The sequence below is a fragment of the Podarcis liolepis genome (genome assembly GCF_965112155.1).
Source record: "Podarcis liolepis genome assembly, chromosome: Z".
NCBI classification, from domain to species: domain Eukaryota; kingdom Metazoa; phylum Chordata; class Lepidosauria; order Squamata; family Lacertidae; genus Podarcis; species Podarcis liolepis.
This window is the reverse complement of record NC_139570.1, coordinates 8,903,876-8,920,901: the sequence shown is the minus strand read 5'-3', so window position 1 is coordinate 8,920,901 and position 17,026 is coordinate 8,903,876. Positions and strand designations below refer to the sequence as shown.

Genomic DNA, 17,026 nt, shown 5'->3' with positions numbered 1-17,026 from the left:
TGGTGGCCTTGCCCACCTGCCAGATTTCTCCTGCTAGGGATCCAGGAGATAAGGATCTGGACCTGCAGCCAGAAAATGTTCCTCACCACTGATCTGTACTATGACCCAGCACATATGGACACAACAGGCTCCTAGTGCTGTTGTTTTTTGCTCATGGAAAGAGTTGTATGTGGGTGTTTTGTCCAATATCACTTGTGGGGATGGGGCGGGGAGTTGGGTTGTATCTCCTAACTCCACCCTAGTTGTTGTGTCCCCTATTGGCTCTGCCCCCCCCCCCCGGCTGTACTTTATTAATAACAATAATATTTTATTAAGAGAATTTCATTTATGAAAAAGTAGAGTGAGGAAAGAAAGGGGGGGAGTGAGTGAGAATGAAAAAAAATAATACTGCAGAATTGCCATACATTAATATACAGATGTGTATATTCTTAATATCCTGATACACATATAATTGTTAGTAACCTAATATATTCTGTGTAAACTCATTCCAGATATCATGGTATTTATCCAAAGAGAGTCTGCAGCTATAAGCTGCCCATTCATAGGTTGCCACTGTTATCTTGTGGAGCCTTTGATTAAGGGGAATCGTATCTCTGTTCTTCCAGTTCATCAGTTATCAGTCTATTGGCCACCATTAGGGTGTGTAGAATCCATTTCTGCTGTCCTGTTGTCAATTTCCATACAATGGGTATATATAGTTCAAGAGAAAATTCGCCTCCTAAAATTTTAACCCCGCCCCCAATAGTGTTTTGTTTATACAATCCCCTGGCCGTACTTAGGGTGGGTGGGCAGTGAGAAGAGAGCAGCCCGCCTGAAAGAGCTCCTCCTGTGGCTTAAATTCCTCCTGCCAATCTTTTCATCCTTTACCCAATCGACACTACTTTCTGAGTCACCTTCCCTTGTGTTCCTCTGTCTTCAGATGATATCCACTGGAACGTGATGCATACCACCACCAAGCAGCCCAAAACTACCAAGGCTCCACCCAAGAAGGTCCCAGGTAAGTGACAACCTCTACAGAGCGCACAAGACACCCACGGCTCATGCCAGGAATGTGTCAAGGGACTTATTACACTTTTTCTTCCTGGATAGTGTTATTTTCCCTAGGAGGTGAATCAAGTGTGTGATGCTCCAGGGCCTATTCTGGCATACCATTCCACAAACAGGGCAACTGTGGACGTCCCCATGCCCACCAGCTTTGCATAAGCCTTGGCCAACATGATAGAGTACATCCAGGGACAAGGTTGTCCCAATGTTTCTCCTGCTCCCATCATTACCTCTTTGGCCTCAAGTGGGAGGATGATGGTGCAGACAACGCTGTTAAGTGCAGGGCGCGTCTTGCAATATATCCTGTTTTCCCGAAAATAAGGCAGTGTCTTATATTAATTTTTGCTCCCAAAGATGCGCTAGGTCTTATTTTCAGGGGGTGTCTTATTTTTCCATGAAGAATACGGTACACATTTATTGCCTAATTGTGAGTGAGCCAGACTCCATCAGGGCAGAGCGAGCAGCAGGTGGCAGCTTGTCCTGGCAGCAGCGCGGGCTCTCTGATTCGCACTGCCTGAACAGCTCCGGTTGCACTGCAGCCAATCAGTGAGCTGCGTGGCGGCACCTGCCACTACGGTCCAGAGGAGTCAGACACCTTATGGTAGCTTTGGGGGCCTTATATTCCAGGGAGGCCTTATGTTTGGGGGAGGCCTTATTATCTGGGAGGTCTTATTTTCGGGGGGATGCCTTATATTACAGTGAGAGGCAAAACTAGAAGTAGGTCTTATTTTCGGGGGATGTCTTAAAAGCTCTAAAGCATATAATAATCTAATACAAATTCAAACTGGGAAGGTTCTGTTACTTTGTTTTGTTTTCAAAAGCCAACCTAGAGGGAGGAAAAGTATAAATAGACCTATTCATTCATTCACTCATTCATTCATTCATTCAAAGACCTCTTCATATTTTCCTGCAATTTCAACTACTCAGTAATTCAGTTATGTCCTGTTATGCACTTTGCACAGAGGTTGCCCTGCACAGTGGATCAAGCTGCAGGGAAAAGCACATACTGTCTTTACCAGTTTGAATTTGTATTAGATTATTATATGCTTTAGAGCAGTGGTTCACAATTAGCTAATTACTGAGAACTCCCTATTTTTCAAAAGCCAAGCCACGGACTCCCCTACTTTTGAAAATTTTGGTAACTCTTATTTACCTCTGCAAAACAATTTTTTGAACAAAATGTGGGGAAGCCCCTAATAAGCAGATGATTTTGGTATACTAAAAAAACAGCACCATAAAATCTGTGATACTACCATGCAAAAATGACAAAAATTTAGTTGTGGGGGAGGCCAGGGATGGGGCCACAGACCCCCTGGGTGCGTTCTGTGGACCCCCAGAGGTTCCCTAATTGGTAACCACTGCTTTATAGAGCAACAGATGCATTCAATAGTAATCCATGTGCAATTTCCCAGCCAAAGATCCAATGGATTTCGACTTAGCTGATGCTTTGGATGACCACAACCCTGGACAAGGTGGAGGAACGCCTAATGTAAATCCTGGTGGAGGTAAGTTGATAGATCAGTATTAGCTTTGTACTTCTAAATTTTAGATGATTTGGCCAGCATTTTTCTCACAATGGTTGAGCACCCCAGCCTCAATGGTGCTTAATATGCATCAAACTTTGACACCCCCCCCAGATACCATGGAACTGGGTGGCTTGGAAGAGACCACATGGCTCATGAGTGGCATTATAATAGGAATTGGGAACCCTTTACAGCCCCAGGGGCCACAAGCCAGTGGAGTCTTGTGGAGGAAGGTCTTGAGTTGGCCCCTAGGATGAGCGAGTTGACTTGGGTGAGCATCTGTGTGTCACCTTTCCCTCTGATGCAGCCAGGTGCGGTGGTTGTGGATGGGCCCAGCTTAAAGTGGGAGAGGGGACCCATGGCATTTGGGCCCAGAGAAGCTGGTGGAGGAGGCCCCACTTATTTCAAGCCCAGAAACCTTAGCACGTAGATTGGGTGAGTTGATACAGAGGTCCCGCTGAGTGAAGGAGATTCCCCTTGTCAGCCAAAACTGGGTTGGAAGAATCCACTTCCTTTAAGGCTGCCGTGCTCACATTTTGAGCCATCTGTGGGGCGTATAGGAAGGACTCTTTTCTCATGTTGATGTTATAGTGAACCAAACCTCTGATATAGCCAAAGTCTTGGGGTGGCAAACAAAACAGGATACCTTTTCATGGCCAAAGCTTGACAGCTCAAAAGGCATACAGGAAGTCTGGATGACATGTTCAAGTCACGCTTGAGTCTGCCGTAGGAAGGGGTTGTTGTACTTCCCCATTGCACAAAGAAAGCCCTTAAAATAGCAATGGGAAAGGGACACAAACACACATTTTTGCCAAAAGGTAGGTCACTGTGACTTCACCTCTGGCTTTATGGCTGTGCTTATTGGTTCATGGGATTCGCTGCATGAATCAACAGCACAGGCATAGTAGAGTGGATGAACAATAGTAATTTAAACAGAGGACCTGTAATAAAATCTTGCAGCGTGGGGTGTTGCTGTTCAGGGTTGCATTCCATTCCTCGTTCCCTGCCCCATCCCAGCAGTCAACATTCTGTGGCCTTAGAGCATGCTTAGTCCTAATGTGGGGCTAATTTGGGGTTCCCTCCCCTCCATAGGGTTTTTTCTAAAGGTTTTCTGGATTTTTGCAGGTGGTAGGGCTCCCCCAAATCTGCTGAGGATTCTCACTTGTGCACGGCTGGTGCTGTTTTAGCAACATAAGTGGTGGCATTTGCACCCTGAACATTGCATATAGAAGAAGTGGTCACGTTGATGCTTTGCTGTGAGAAACACATGGCCCTCAGCTTTAAACCTCCTCTCCCCTTCATATGACCTGTTTGGCCAGATAAATTTCCTTATGGATCATTCATGTCTCCCTTGTTTGTCTCCCTCCACCCTATCCATATAGGTAACACTAGAGAAATAAACAGATGTGTTGGCAGAATGTTCATGTTATTGATACCAACTTGCACTCTTTTTTTCCTAAAACATGCGTAATTTGCTTTCATCGTGTTGCAAAACCTAAATCAACAGCTGCTATTTTCTGTGATCAGTTAATGAATAAAGAATCCTGTTCCAGGCTCGAAAGGTACAGGTGGAAGAGGTGGAAAACCTGGTAAGGAGTCTTGGATGGGCTCCCAGTTGCTACCTTTCCCCTTCCTGTCACAATCCTTTGTTTTCTGCCGTCCACTCCTTCTAAGCACGGAAAATCCATCCTGTTACTTATCTGTGCAATGCACTGGGGGCGAGGGGGGATTTTAAATGCTGAACGCCTCTACTAATTTTCCCTTTCAATTAGCATTCTCTAATTTTCACATTTATTATTGACTTGGTCAACTTCAGATCTTGTGAGATGGCCGTTTGCTGTTCCCTGCGTTACTTTTTTCCAAAAATGAAACACTCTAAGAAAGGCTGCCATTACGAAATCGAAAACTGGATAGTGATCCATTTTGTACATCACAGCAAGCTGTAGCTAATAGTTTACCATCATGGTTCCTAGAGGGCACTTTCACTCCACCCCACAAGTAAGCAGAGGAAATAAGCCATGATCCCTAGCTTAGGTGTGCATCTGAGCCAGGCACAATGGTCTGTTTTGCTCCAGCAACCCATCTTCAGTTACTACAGATTGTGTCTTCCAGGGAGCAAAACCAAACTGTTGTCCCTGGTTTGGATTTAACCTTAAGGCAAGAATTGTGGTTTGTATCTTCTGCCCACTAGTGGGAAAGAATGAAACAGATGAAGAAAGACATAACCACAGTTTAAGGGAAGGTGTGGCCTAATATCACACTGCTGGAAAGCTTCAAGGAGGGATGGGGAACCTGTGACCCTCCAGTTGTTTCTGAACTACCTTGGCCATTGGCCGTGCCGGCTGGGTGTGACGCAGGGCAGAAGATCCCTCACCCCGGTTCAGAGCCAGTTCCTTCCTGTATTTATGTGGAGAGAGCACACGGGGAGGAGAGTCCAGGGAACACTTTTATTTGTTTTCCTGTTACCTAAAGCAGCACTTCCTCTTTTTCTTTTCTTTTTTTTAAGCTGAGAGAGGTGCTTCCCGTCAGGGTTGTTGTGGGCCAGTTGCACTATTGACCTGACTGTCAGCATCATTATAAGACAGGGAACCTTTTGCTTGTGGGCCAAATGTGACCTATGATGTCTCTCCATTTGGCCTGCCAGGCCATTTTTAGAAAGCCATGCCCTACACCTGACATTATGGTGGGTAAAGGTGAGGTGTGAAAGGAACAAACAGGAATTCAGGTTGACTTTGAATTGTTCCTCTGCTTGAACAAGGCAGACTCCCAACCACCCATCAGCTGATGCGCGGTGAGAGCACAGCTTAATCAAGGAGGGTGGAGCAGTTCCCACTGAACGAAAATACCTCACAGCAGGATAGGACTGATAGGAAAAGGGCTGTTCTTCAAATCACCAAATTTAACCGTTTTAAGGAGAAGGCTGGAGATGCTTACAAAGGGCTTACAAACACCCCTGAGCTGTGTTTTGAAGTCCTAACAATTGGAGCTTCAAAGCGCAGCATGATGTCAGGTGATTGACGTATGAGTGACCCCATGCACCTGCAAAATTTGGCCTGCCAGAGTCTGGGGAAATTTAGATCTAGCTTGCTGGCCAGAAAAGGTTATCCACCCCTGTGATAAGGGCCTGTCTTTATATTCTCCAACCAGTGGGGCCTGGGAGAAGGATTTGCCATCTAGCTTTTCCAGTTCTCCTTTTTCTTTCCCAGCTTTCTCCTCTGCTTGCTCCCTTCTCCTCTCCACTGCTATCCAGCGTTGTGGGTTCCTTGCTTGCTTGCTTCTACCCACAGTATCACGTGGGAGAGTTTGGAAATTTATACATGATGTGCTTGGTCTTGAATTCTAAGCAAGCAATAACAAATTGATCTGTGTCTTAAGTTTTTGTGAGTTTTTTCTATACCACTTCATTTCTGAGGTTTCTAAGTGGCGTACATAAGACTTATAAAAGCATACAGCGGATAAAATCAATTAAAATGAATCATCTTGCATGTGGCTGATCAGAGCTGTTGTTATCCCAGCTGGCCATTGCCAAAGCATGGTGTGTATTTGTTTCCTTCTTAGCTACTGGAAATTTTTTTGCGCAACATTAACGCCGAAATGTTTGACTTTGGGTTTAGCTGGTTACATAGGAAGAGAAAGACCTGGACTATACACACAGCTGTAGAAATCATTTTGATTCCCACCCCCAGCTGACTTTTAATGATATATTGACCTACATTGATATCTGCCATCACTTTGTCTTGTTTTAAATAGTTGTTCAGATTTTTAAATTTTATTTTTATTATTGTTTTGTATTGTAAGCCACCTTGTTTGAGTACATGCCGTGAAAGGTGCACATAGGTCACATAGAATTGTAGAGTGGGAAGGCGGCCTCAAAATACTTTAATATTAATAGAGAACAGGGTTCTGAAGTGATAAAATGCTCCAGGTGTTGGGAGGCGAATCAGAAGTTTTGAATCTCCCTTTTGTGAAAACACACATACAGGAAAAAACCAACCCCCTGAGAATAGAAAACTAGTGCAGATGAAACGAAGAAGGCTAGAAATCTACCCTATTGTCTTAGTGTTCTGTTTTCATTTGCAGCGAGTTTATATCGTGTGTGCACGCGTTCAGAATATGTACCCCCCCTCACCTGTAGCCTGAAATGGTACATTCGGGTTGCCAAGTGAAAAAAGAGAGAGCAGGACTTTTATCGTTGCGTTAAGCGGCGATTTCAGCAGCTGAAGCTCACCATGACAGGCGAAGAAGAGGACAGGGCTACTGCCCTTTAATGGAGGTGTATTTCTACACATATATTCAGAAGCTACACCTTCTGAAATTCCCCACCTACCCAACACACCTATTAGGCACAGTGTTTCTCAGACTTGGGTCTCCAGCTGTTGTCAGACTACAAATTCCATCACCCCTGACCACTGATCCTGCTAGCTAGGGATGGTGGGAGTTGTGGTCCAACAACAGCTGGAGACCCAAGTTTGAGAAACACTACCCTAACCCACCCTAACCAGTCCTCCTAAAGGTCCCAGCAGCATCATGTCTTGCAGGAGGACATCCATTAGTTCATCCTGCATGCCTAATTCAGTTTTATGAATTTAGCAAACCTCAGCAGATTGCTAAAACACACACAGAGTTTTCCATTTCTGGAAGTGTTTGGTATGACTTGTCATGCTGTTCCCCATAACACAATTGTAGAAGGATTCTTCCTGCCTTTAATTCCAATAGGGCAGGAGGGGGGAACTTGTGGACCTACAGGTGTTGGTTGGACTGCAACTCCTATCATCCCTGATTGGTCATACTGGCTGGGGGGTGATCGGAGTTTGAGTCCAACAGCACTTGGAGTTCTGCAGGTCCACGCCCCACTCTACTGTAGGGATACTGTAACACCCGTAGATGTTATTTTTTAAGAAACAATTATTTTTAGTTTTGCCACATCTTTTGACTGCACTCGTCCCAAGAGCAGCTCACAGAAATGCATACTAAAATACTAAAGCAGCAGTCTGTATAAAAACCCGAACAGTTCCGTCACAGGAAAACACACACCAAAAGCAACAACCAAATAAATAATCCAGCAAAACCACAAACAGACAGAATAATGGGAGTTGCACCAGTATCAAGCTGGCATATCAGTCTCGTGTGCACTAAAATGATGGCAGAAAATCTCTTGCCACAGAATATGGGATTCCAGAGTGCTCTTTGCTACCCTTCTTCAAGGGCAGCCTCACATAGGGTAAGTTAGAGTAGTCTAGAAATCATTTTAGTATGCTCAGCCAATGGCAAGCGAGGGATGGGGCATTGACTTGGAGTTGCCCTTGTTGTTGTTTTGCTTCTTCTCACATCTTAAGTCCTTGTTTCCCAGTCGGTACCTAACCAGCACCAGTCCAACTAAGAAATGCTTCTCTTCCTCCTGAATGCAGCACTTAAAGCTATCTTCCTTTTAACAAATAGGAAACGAATGTCTTTTTGAACCTAAAAACTTTTTCATGGGCTAATGCAAGCAATTCCATCCCCTTCCAACCTTTCAGGGTTTTCGGATGATGACTTGGCTGGAATTGTGGACGAGGGCGGCTACCAGCCAGATAAAAAGAAAGGTAAGTTCTCTCTTTGTTGCTCAGCTAAGAAAGGGGACACCAACAAAAAGGGACACAAAGTACATTTTTATATGGGCAGTCCAATTGCAAAGTTAATGCCTGTAGAGCAGGGATGGGGAAATCTGTGGCACTCCAGACTAAAACTCCCATGATCCCCAACAACTGCCCTTGTGTCAAAAGCGAGCCAGAAGTAAATCATACCCCGCTAGTTGGAGTTAACTCATGACACAGGTGGCACTGTGGTCTGAACCACTGAGCCTAGCGCTTGCTGATCAGAAGGTCAGTGGTTCGAATCCCCGCGACAGGGTGAGCTCCCGTTGCTCGGTCCCTGTTCCTGCCAACCTAGCAGTTCGAAGGCACGTCAAAGTGCAAGTAGATAAATAGGTATCTCTCCAGCGGAAAGGTAAACGGGTTTCCATGTGCTGCTCTGGTTCGCCAGAAGCGGTTTAGTCATGCTGGCCACATGACCCGGAAAAACTGTCTGCAGACAAAAAATGCCAGCTCCCTCGGCCAGTAAAGCGAGATGAGGCTGCAACCCCAGAGTCGTCTGCGACTGGACTTAACTGTCAGGGGTCCTTTACCTCTGCCTTTTTATGCACCAACTTGGAAGAGTGTCAGGCCGAATGAGCACAGAGCTTGCCCCCAAGAAGCAGTTGCTAACACTGAAGTTCTCCCCGTCCCCACAGCTGCTAAGTCCCCTCCTCCCCAGGGTTTTTTCCAAGCAATCTGAGACTGTCCCTGCTTTTGCTCCTCCTGTTTCACGCCCCTTCTGGTTCTGGGAGACCAGGTGGGAGGAGAGCTTGTTGCAGCAGGAGGGGGAGACTCACCCATGACACTTCACCAGGCACACTCATCTCTCCCTCTTGGCCTCCTCCCCTGCTTCAGCTTCTGCCTCTGATTCTCTGCCATCGACTGTCCCATCTCATTGAGCCCTGTTACTTTTCAGCATCTGACCCCACCTCTTCCCAGTTGTCTCTCTCTTCTTGTGACTGCTCATCATTGTCCCACCACCACTCCCTGGGCTCTGAGCCTTCTTCCCTTGGGGGTCCCCTAGCTGGTTCCTCCCACCATTCCTCTGTGCCCAACCAGTCCATGATACATTGCTGGCTAGTGCTACTGGGAATCAGGGGCGCCGACTTATAAAAAATATTGGGGGAGCCCGCGAAAGCTCATGAATAATAAATAAGCTCATGAATATGCAGATAAAGTGGCGCCGCCTCCTCGTGAGCGAATAGGGGAGAGCGTGCTGCGCCTATTAATCAGCTCCGAAGGAAATTGGGTGGAGCTTTTGCTCGGGAGGGAGGGCAGGAGGCATGCAGCCCGACCCTGTGCATTTTGGGCTGGGGGAGGGGCGGCAGTGGCGCTCTGCTGGAGGGGCGCCCGAGATTATTGGGGGGGCAGAGCCCCCCCCAAACGAATTTTTGAGGGGGCTCGGGCCCCCTCAGGCCCCATGGAGTCGGCGCCTATGCTGGGAATCATAGTCCAGCAACATATCCAGGACCACAGGTCCCCCATCTGGTATAGGAAGCTGCCTTATACTAAGACCACTGGGTCCACCTTGCTCAATGCTGTTTACACTGTCTGGCAGTGGCTTTGCAGACTGTGGACAGGAGCCTTTCATCTCGCTGTGAGGACGGCAAGCATTGAATGAAGGGACTTTGTATATGCATAGCTACACCCCTTGCCCTGCTTAGAGATTAGGTATCCGACTGAAACAGTGGGCAGGAAATGACTTCTACAGCTTCCTTGATAGGTGGCCAATCATTTGAATTTCCGAAAAAATAGTGATGGGTTTCTTTGATTGTTCTTGACCATTTCCTACTCTCCTAATTCAGATATATTTAGCATTTTAAAAGAAAAAGAAGTAAGACAGCCACAGGCTGCAGTATTTGAAACCTCCACAGCAATTGGCTGTATGAACTCTGGCTTCAGTTGATTGAAGCCATTTCTCTCCAGCTGTAGACTCTGCTGCCAAAGGGGTTATGGAGAGTTTACAAGCATTCCAACGTTTCAGAGGCACAGGCCATTCCAAAGCATGAGAGCAGATGCAGACATCTGGAACTAGTAGGAAGGGGATTCAGCAGAGAAGTGTGTTTGTGGCGTAATTGAAACGTTGGTCAGCAGTTGCATGTGTGAAAGTTATATAGTATGTCCTAGTGGCGTGAATGGGGATAGCATTTGGACAAAGGGGTAATGGGCTTGTGTGGATAGTCACTTGTGTTGTGTCTTTAACACAGTGGTGGCTGCTGCCCATTAGAGCTGGTAGGTTGGAAGGCAGGAAGCCCAAACAATAAAGAGAATGGAAGCCAACGAATTTGGCTAGTTTTGCCACCATCTACTATGCAGAGTTCTGCAAGAGGAGGGGGAAGCTGACAGGCAGTGGTTGCAAGTAATAAGGCAGGCAGAAACACAGGAAGCTCCCTTATACTGAGTTCACACCAGTATTCCATCTAGCTCAGTACTGTCTGATCTGACAGTGGCTCTTAGGGGTTTCAGACAGGAGGCATTCCCAGACCTACTTAGACTTCCCAGGGATTGAAACTGGGTCCTTTTACATGCAAGTACCCGACCATTGAATTGCAGCTGCTCCAGTTGGTGTGGGCTGGCCAAGGGCAGACTGGAGTTGGTGGGGCAGCATCCTGCTTGCCGCAATGGACCAGCCTCCACTGATTAAACATATTTTCCCCCACAAGCTTCCATCTAATACTGATTTATCACGTCGTCGCTTTCTATCCTGCAGACATTTGCAGATGACATTATTACTATGAGCTTACCCACTTCAAAAGGGGGGAAAGAACTCATACTGGAGAGCCAGCATGGTGTAGTGGTTAAGAGCGGTAGTCTCGTAATCTGGGGAACCGGGTTTGCTTCCCCGCTCCTCCACCTGCAGCTGCTGGGTGACCTTGGGCTAGTCACACTTCTTTGAAGTCTCTCAGCCCCACTCAGCTCACAGAGTGTTTGTTGTGGGGGAGGAAGGGAAAGGAGAATGTTAGCCGCTTTGAGACTCCTGAAGGGGAGTGAAAGGCGGGATATCAAACCCAAACTCTTCTTCTTCTTCCTGGTTTTCCTACTGGACCCCTTGGGGTTCCTTCAGTACCCTAAATTGAAACCAGGGCTATGTGAGGAGCAATAGAAAACCCCTAGTTATGATTCTGTAGGAACACAATCTGTTCCTGCATCCGTCAAATTGGTGAGTCAGTTTCCCCAAAGATTTGTTGCTGTCAGAGATATTGTGTGCACTGTGTGTTAGTTTCTCCAACTTGATTACAAATGGGAAAAATATATAGCACAGATTCAAGTTACCAGTAAGGAGATTCTGACTAAACATAAGGAAGAGCTTTCTTGTGTTTAAGAGCTGTTTGGCGGTGGAACAGACTCGCATGAGAGGGGCTGGACTCTCCTTCCTTGGAGGGTTTTAAGAAGAGGTGGGATGGCCATATGCAATGTATGGTCTAGTTGAGATTCCTGCATTGTAAGGGATTGGACCAGGTGACCCCCAGGTTCCCTTCCTACTTTACAATTCTATGATTCTATGATTCCATTCCCTGCCTATCATTTTGCACCTTGCTCTGGCAAGTGGATCTTCTTGTTCTAGTGAGGAAGGAAGTAGATAACCCAAGCCTGATGTTTTTCCTTCCCTGGTTTAGAATACAAGCAGTGACGTGTTTTGCATGGGGGTTCCATTCCTGGCCCCTCTGCACGCCAACGGAGGGTGCATAAGCCCACCCTGTTATGCCCTGCTCCTGTTCTGCCCTCTTCCAGGTCCAAAAGGAGCTGAGTGTTGGCGATTGCATGTCAGTTGGATGCACCTAAAATGCTTTCCCAGCCCTGTTTCTGCAAGAGCTAGTGCTCTGGGCATGCCTCCTGCTAGGAATGAGTCTAGAGCAATGACCCATGAAAGGTGACAGCCTCTTCTCAGGGCTCTCAGCTTATCTTCTCTAGGAACGATGGATTCACACCCAATGCAGAGATGCAGTGGAATCACCTGACCCTAGCAGAGCCTAATGGGGGGCTCCTCAGGAGGTGGCTACCTTGGGATCACAGGAACCTTTAAGCATTCACTTTAACTCCTTGCCTAATAATAATGATTTATTTATACCCTGCCCATCTGGCTGAGTTTCCCCAGCCACTCTGGGCAGCTCCCAATCAAATGTTAAAAACAATGCAGCATTAAATATTAAAAGCTTGCCTAAACAGGGCCGCCTTCAGATGTCTTTTAAAAGTAGGTTCATGGCTTATTTCCTTGACATCTGATGGGAGCACGTTCCACAGGGCGGGTGCCACCACCGCGAAGGCCCTCTGCCTGGTTCCCTGTAACTTCACTTTTCACAGTGAGGGAACCACCAGAAGGCCCTTGGCGCCGGATCTCTGTGTCCAGGCTGAACAATGGGGGTGAAGACACTCCTTCAGGTATACTGGGCTGAGGCCATTTAGGGCTCCTTCAGGTATACTGGGCTGAGACCATTTAGAGGTCAGCACCAACACTTTGAATTGTGCCCGGAAATGTACTGGGAGCCAATACAGATCTCTCAGGACTAGTGTTATGTGGTCCTGGCGGCCACTCCCAGTCACCAGTCTAACTGCCACGTTCTGGATTAAATGAGACTTACCAACCCAAGGGAAGCACCTTTTGCAGTATTAAACTGCTGCTATCTGTTAAGGTCCATGTGGATTCCAGCAGTTTTTGGACACATCAGATGATCTTCCACCCCCAAGTCTCAGTATCCTACAAAGGAGTCATTTTTTTCAGACCACCCCATCATTTTTTCCAAAGTAGGGTGGAGCAGGGAGGGGTGGGAGAGAGAAAGAAAGAGGGGGAAGAAAAATGCTGCCTATGCTGCAGAGTGCAGAAATTTGCAGACAAAGCCTCCAGTCTCTGCAAACCCCACCCACCTCTTGACTGCGCACAGCGCTAAATTTATAATCAATCTCATTTATTGCTCAATGCAGTGCTACCGAAGCAGCAGCTGGTTAATTAATATGAGGGCTACCAGTGTGTGTCTCTGTGTATGCGCAAGGCTGCAGTTGCAGAGCAGTCAAGCCCTATTCACACAAGTTCCTTCGTCAACATTTTAGAAGATAATTAACGCTGCCCCAGGATTTCTACATTCTCCCCCACACTCATCAGAATTGGCTTTGGGAGGAGGGGTGTGAGACGGAGGACATGATCCCCCCACCCCCAATTTGTCCTTGCTTTCAACTCCAAGATGTAGATCAGCCATCTCTTGACAGAATGATTTTCATGGAGGCAAACTCGGGGCAGGCATGACGTCAGGGCTGTAAAACAATGTGTGCATTAGAGGATAGCAGGGGGGGGGGAATCTCTGCACAACACCTGGTGGGGGTCTTAGCATTCTGTTTGTAGGCCTTTCCTACTGTGCAGCTTTTCACATGTGTTTTTTTTCTGTGAATATTGTTGCAAAAAACAGTCCTGGAAAGCAGAAACAATTTGTTGGAAATAGCCCCGACAGAGCTATGTTGGCAGCTAACCTGCACATTGATTGCAGCCAATGCACCCTGTCCGTAGTGCTGCTTTGGAGGTAGGCATGCCACCTGGAACGTTTTGTCCCATTTATTTGGCAGGGGTGTGTCCCTCTGAACCAGAAGGTCAGATTTGAAGAGACTCTGTCCAGGGCAGGGGGAGTGTATAATACTTGGACCAACTGAAATGGCCCAACCCAATAGAAATAGGCTAACATTTTATCTGCACAGTTGAAACAGGCCAAGAAAAGCTGAATTCTATGCTGCCTTTTGTTGCATAATAATTGTTTTGAATAATTTATTGGACAGTTTGGCATCATCAGCCTGGTTCTGCGAGTCACAGGAGGAGTCCTCCACCCATAGCCACTAGAATCCTTACTCAGCCATCCTATGGGCTGCCATTGGCAATACGCTTTCGAGAGTATCATTTCATCAATGACCACTAGAAACATATTGGCTTCTTTCTTAACAAAGGCTGGATTCTGCATCTCAGCTATTCCCCAACCTGGTGTTCTGCCCAATGTTTTGGACTCCGGTCCCCATCATCTTTGCCCATTTGTTTTGGTGGCTGGTGCTGATGGCAGTTGTAGTCCAAAGCACAGGGTTGGGGAAAGCTTTGCCACACTGTGTTACACTGGACACTCAGGTTGCAAACGTAATCCATGCGGGATGCACGTTTGCAACCCGCAGCATTCGCAAACTGCAGTGTCGCATTTGCGCACGCGCGGGTTGCGATTCGGCATTTCTGCGCATGCATGATTTAGCACTTCTGCACATGCACAAGCGCCAAACCCCGGAAGTAACCCGTTCCGGTACTTCCGGGTTTCGGCAGTCCGTAACCCGAAAAAACACAACCTGAAGCATCTGTAACCCAAGGTATGACTGTACTCTCTTTCAGCACACCTGAAGAACCATAATAGAAGCATAACCTTGAGTATAAAAGGCAACTTCACGTGTTTAAAATTGACCTTATTCTTGGTTATGAATGAAAGCAGATACTTTTGCCCCAAGGAGCCACTGTCTCTAGCTGGAAGGGAAAACTTTTCCCCATCTCTGCACACTAACTGGACTGAATGGCACTGTACTACATCTCTTTCCATCCCCCTCCCTCCTCTGACTCAACTAGGAAATGTACCTGCTCTGAAAAATTGCTCAATTCATTGTACAAAGTCTGGTAATCATGTCTCTCTGCCTCTCCTAGCCTCAGCTTTCTGGCTCCTATCTGTAAAATGGGGATAATGATACTGACATTTCTTCCAGAGTGGTTGTAAACATTAATGAGACAATACATGAAGTGCTTCAAACATTTACAATTGCTTTAAATAAATACCTATTGTTATTTCCAGGTGGAAGTTCAGGAAGTGGCGGCAGTGACAATGACGGTAAGCAGAATTCTAGAAATGGCAAGTCCATCTCTGCTTCACACAGATCCCTTTCTGTGTCCTGTATCTAAGCTGAACTGCAGGTGCCTGAGCTGACTACTTGCACCTCCCCGCTCCCCAAATAGCTTGACTCTAACATCCATGACACACATGGAGGCACATATGGAGAGGCCCCTGAACCACGCAATATAGTATTGCAAGTTTTGTGATTACCCCTTTGAGATTACAAAAAGAACGTGGGGAGTAAAATGAGCCACATAATATATAAATGTGTTGGAAATAGTTGGGCAAGAGTTATCAAATTGTGATGTTGGGTAATATCAATTATTGCCCTTTTCACATTTCTTTTCAAGAGGGTCCCTATCATTGGGCTATACCCACTGTTTGAATTGACCCCGTGAAATCAGTGGGCATTCTCCATGGATTTCAGGGGACGCAGGTGGCGTGGGTTAAACCACAGAGCCTAGGACTTGTGATCAGAAGGTCGGCGGTTCGAATCCCCGCGACGGGGTGAGCTCCTGTTTCTCGGTCCCTGCTCCTTCCAACCTAGCAGTTTGAAAGCACGTCAAAGTGCAAGTAGATAAATAGGCAGGGAGGTAAACGGTGTTTCCATGCGTTGCTCTGATTCGCCAGAAGTGGCTTTGTCATGCTGGCCACATGACCTGGAAGCTGTATGCCGGCTCCCTTGGCCAATAAAGCGAGATGAGCGCCGCAACCCCAGAGTCGGCCACGACTGGACCTAATGGTCAGGGGTCCCTTTACCTTTACTCTTGAGTATAGCTGACATTAGATCTCACACATAGTTTTTAAGTAAAGTCAAATTTCAGCCTTGCCAAAGGCCCTTTGCAAACAGGCACTGTTACCTGAAACTCAGGGGAGGGGAACCTTTTCGTCCCCTTAGACAAGATCCTTATCAGGATCTGATAAGGGTGGGGGAGGCTTTAAGATCAGAGCAAGAGTGAGGACTTAAAAGGGCAGAGGCAATCCTCTCCCCCCCCCCTTAAAGATTGGCACTTGTGTGCTTCTGCACAAGCTGCTTCAAACAGTGCACAAGAAGTGTGTGAGCTGCTTCAAATAGCACTTTTGAGAAGCACTTGAAAGTAGCTGCCAAGGTCCCATTTTCAGCTGAAATGGGACCTTAAAGCACTTCTCAAAAGCACTTTTGAATCATCTCCTCCTTCATTTAAAGGACAAGGGGGCAGATGCTTCAAACAGCACTTCTGAATACTATACTGTTGCATCTGAACTGGCAAACTATGATTTACACTCCATACCTGAACTGCAGATGAGTTTGAGGTTCATTTGTAAATCCCGGTTTGGAGGACAAGCTGCTATGTCTGATTAGGCAAGTTGCCACTTTTGATTGCTCCTCAAACCAGGATTACAAACCAGCTTCAAAATTTTAGTGCAAGATCCTTCTATGGTATTCAGGTACAAACAATAACTTCCTAATTCAGACATCAACTGTGGTTTTCTGTAAAGACGAAGTAACTCGTTGAATCAGAGGGGAAAACATAAATGAAAAAGGTTCATTCACACAATGCCAAACTGTAATACAGAATTGTATGTGAAGCAGACCTCTGTGATATACCTAGCAAACAAATCAACATAGTAATAGGTTGACAATTACAAGTACATTAACAAGCATGACTGCAGGAAGGACCTGTATTAAATGTATATTAAACAGGCTCGGCCCAGTATACCTGAAGGAGTGTCTCCACCCCCATTGTTCAACCCGGGCACTGAGGTCCAGTGCTGAGGGTCTTCTGGTGGTTCCCTTACAGCGAGAAGTGAAGCTATAGGGAACCAGGCAGAGGGCCTTCCCGGTGGTGGTGCCCGCCCTGTGGAATACCCTCCTATCAAATGACAAGGAAATTAAAAACTATCTGACTTTTAGAAGACATCTGAAGGCAGCCCTGTTTAGAGGAGTTTTTAATGACTGATGTTTTAATGTACTTTTAATATTTTGTTGGAAGCTGCCTGCCCAGAGTGGCTGGTGAAACCCAGCCAGATG

General features: G+C 46.5%; 1 protein-coding gene across 3 annotated transcripts in view; it reads left to right on the top strand.

Annotated features, from left to right (window-relative positions):
* CD99L2 (CD99 molecule like 2) overlaps positions 1 to 17,026 on the top strand; it is an 82,438-nt gene that overhangs the window by 56,007 nt on the left and 9,405 nt on the right. The window contains exons 5-9 of one of the 3 annotated variants that reach the window (XM_083486604.1): positions 920 to 997; positions 2,457 to 2,549; positions 4,121 to 4,156; positions 8,084 to 8,149; positions 14,977 to 15,012. In XM_083486604.1, the coding sequence (XP_083342730.1) occupies positions 920 to 997; positions 2,457 to 2,549; positions 4,121 to 4,156; positions 8,084 to 8,149; positions 14,977 to 15,012 (309 nt within the window). Of the gene's footprint in view, positions 1 to 919; positions 998 to 2,456; positions 2,550 to 4,120; positions 4,157 to 8,083; positions 8,154 to 14,976; positions 15,013 to 17,026 lie in introns of all 3 variants that reach the window. The other 2 variants (XM_083486605.1, XM_083486606.1) reach the window with 2 other exon arrangements.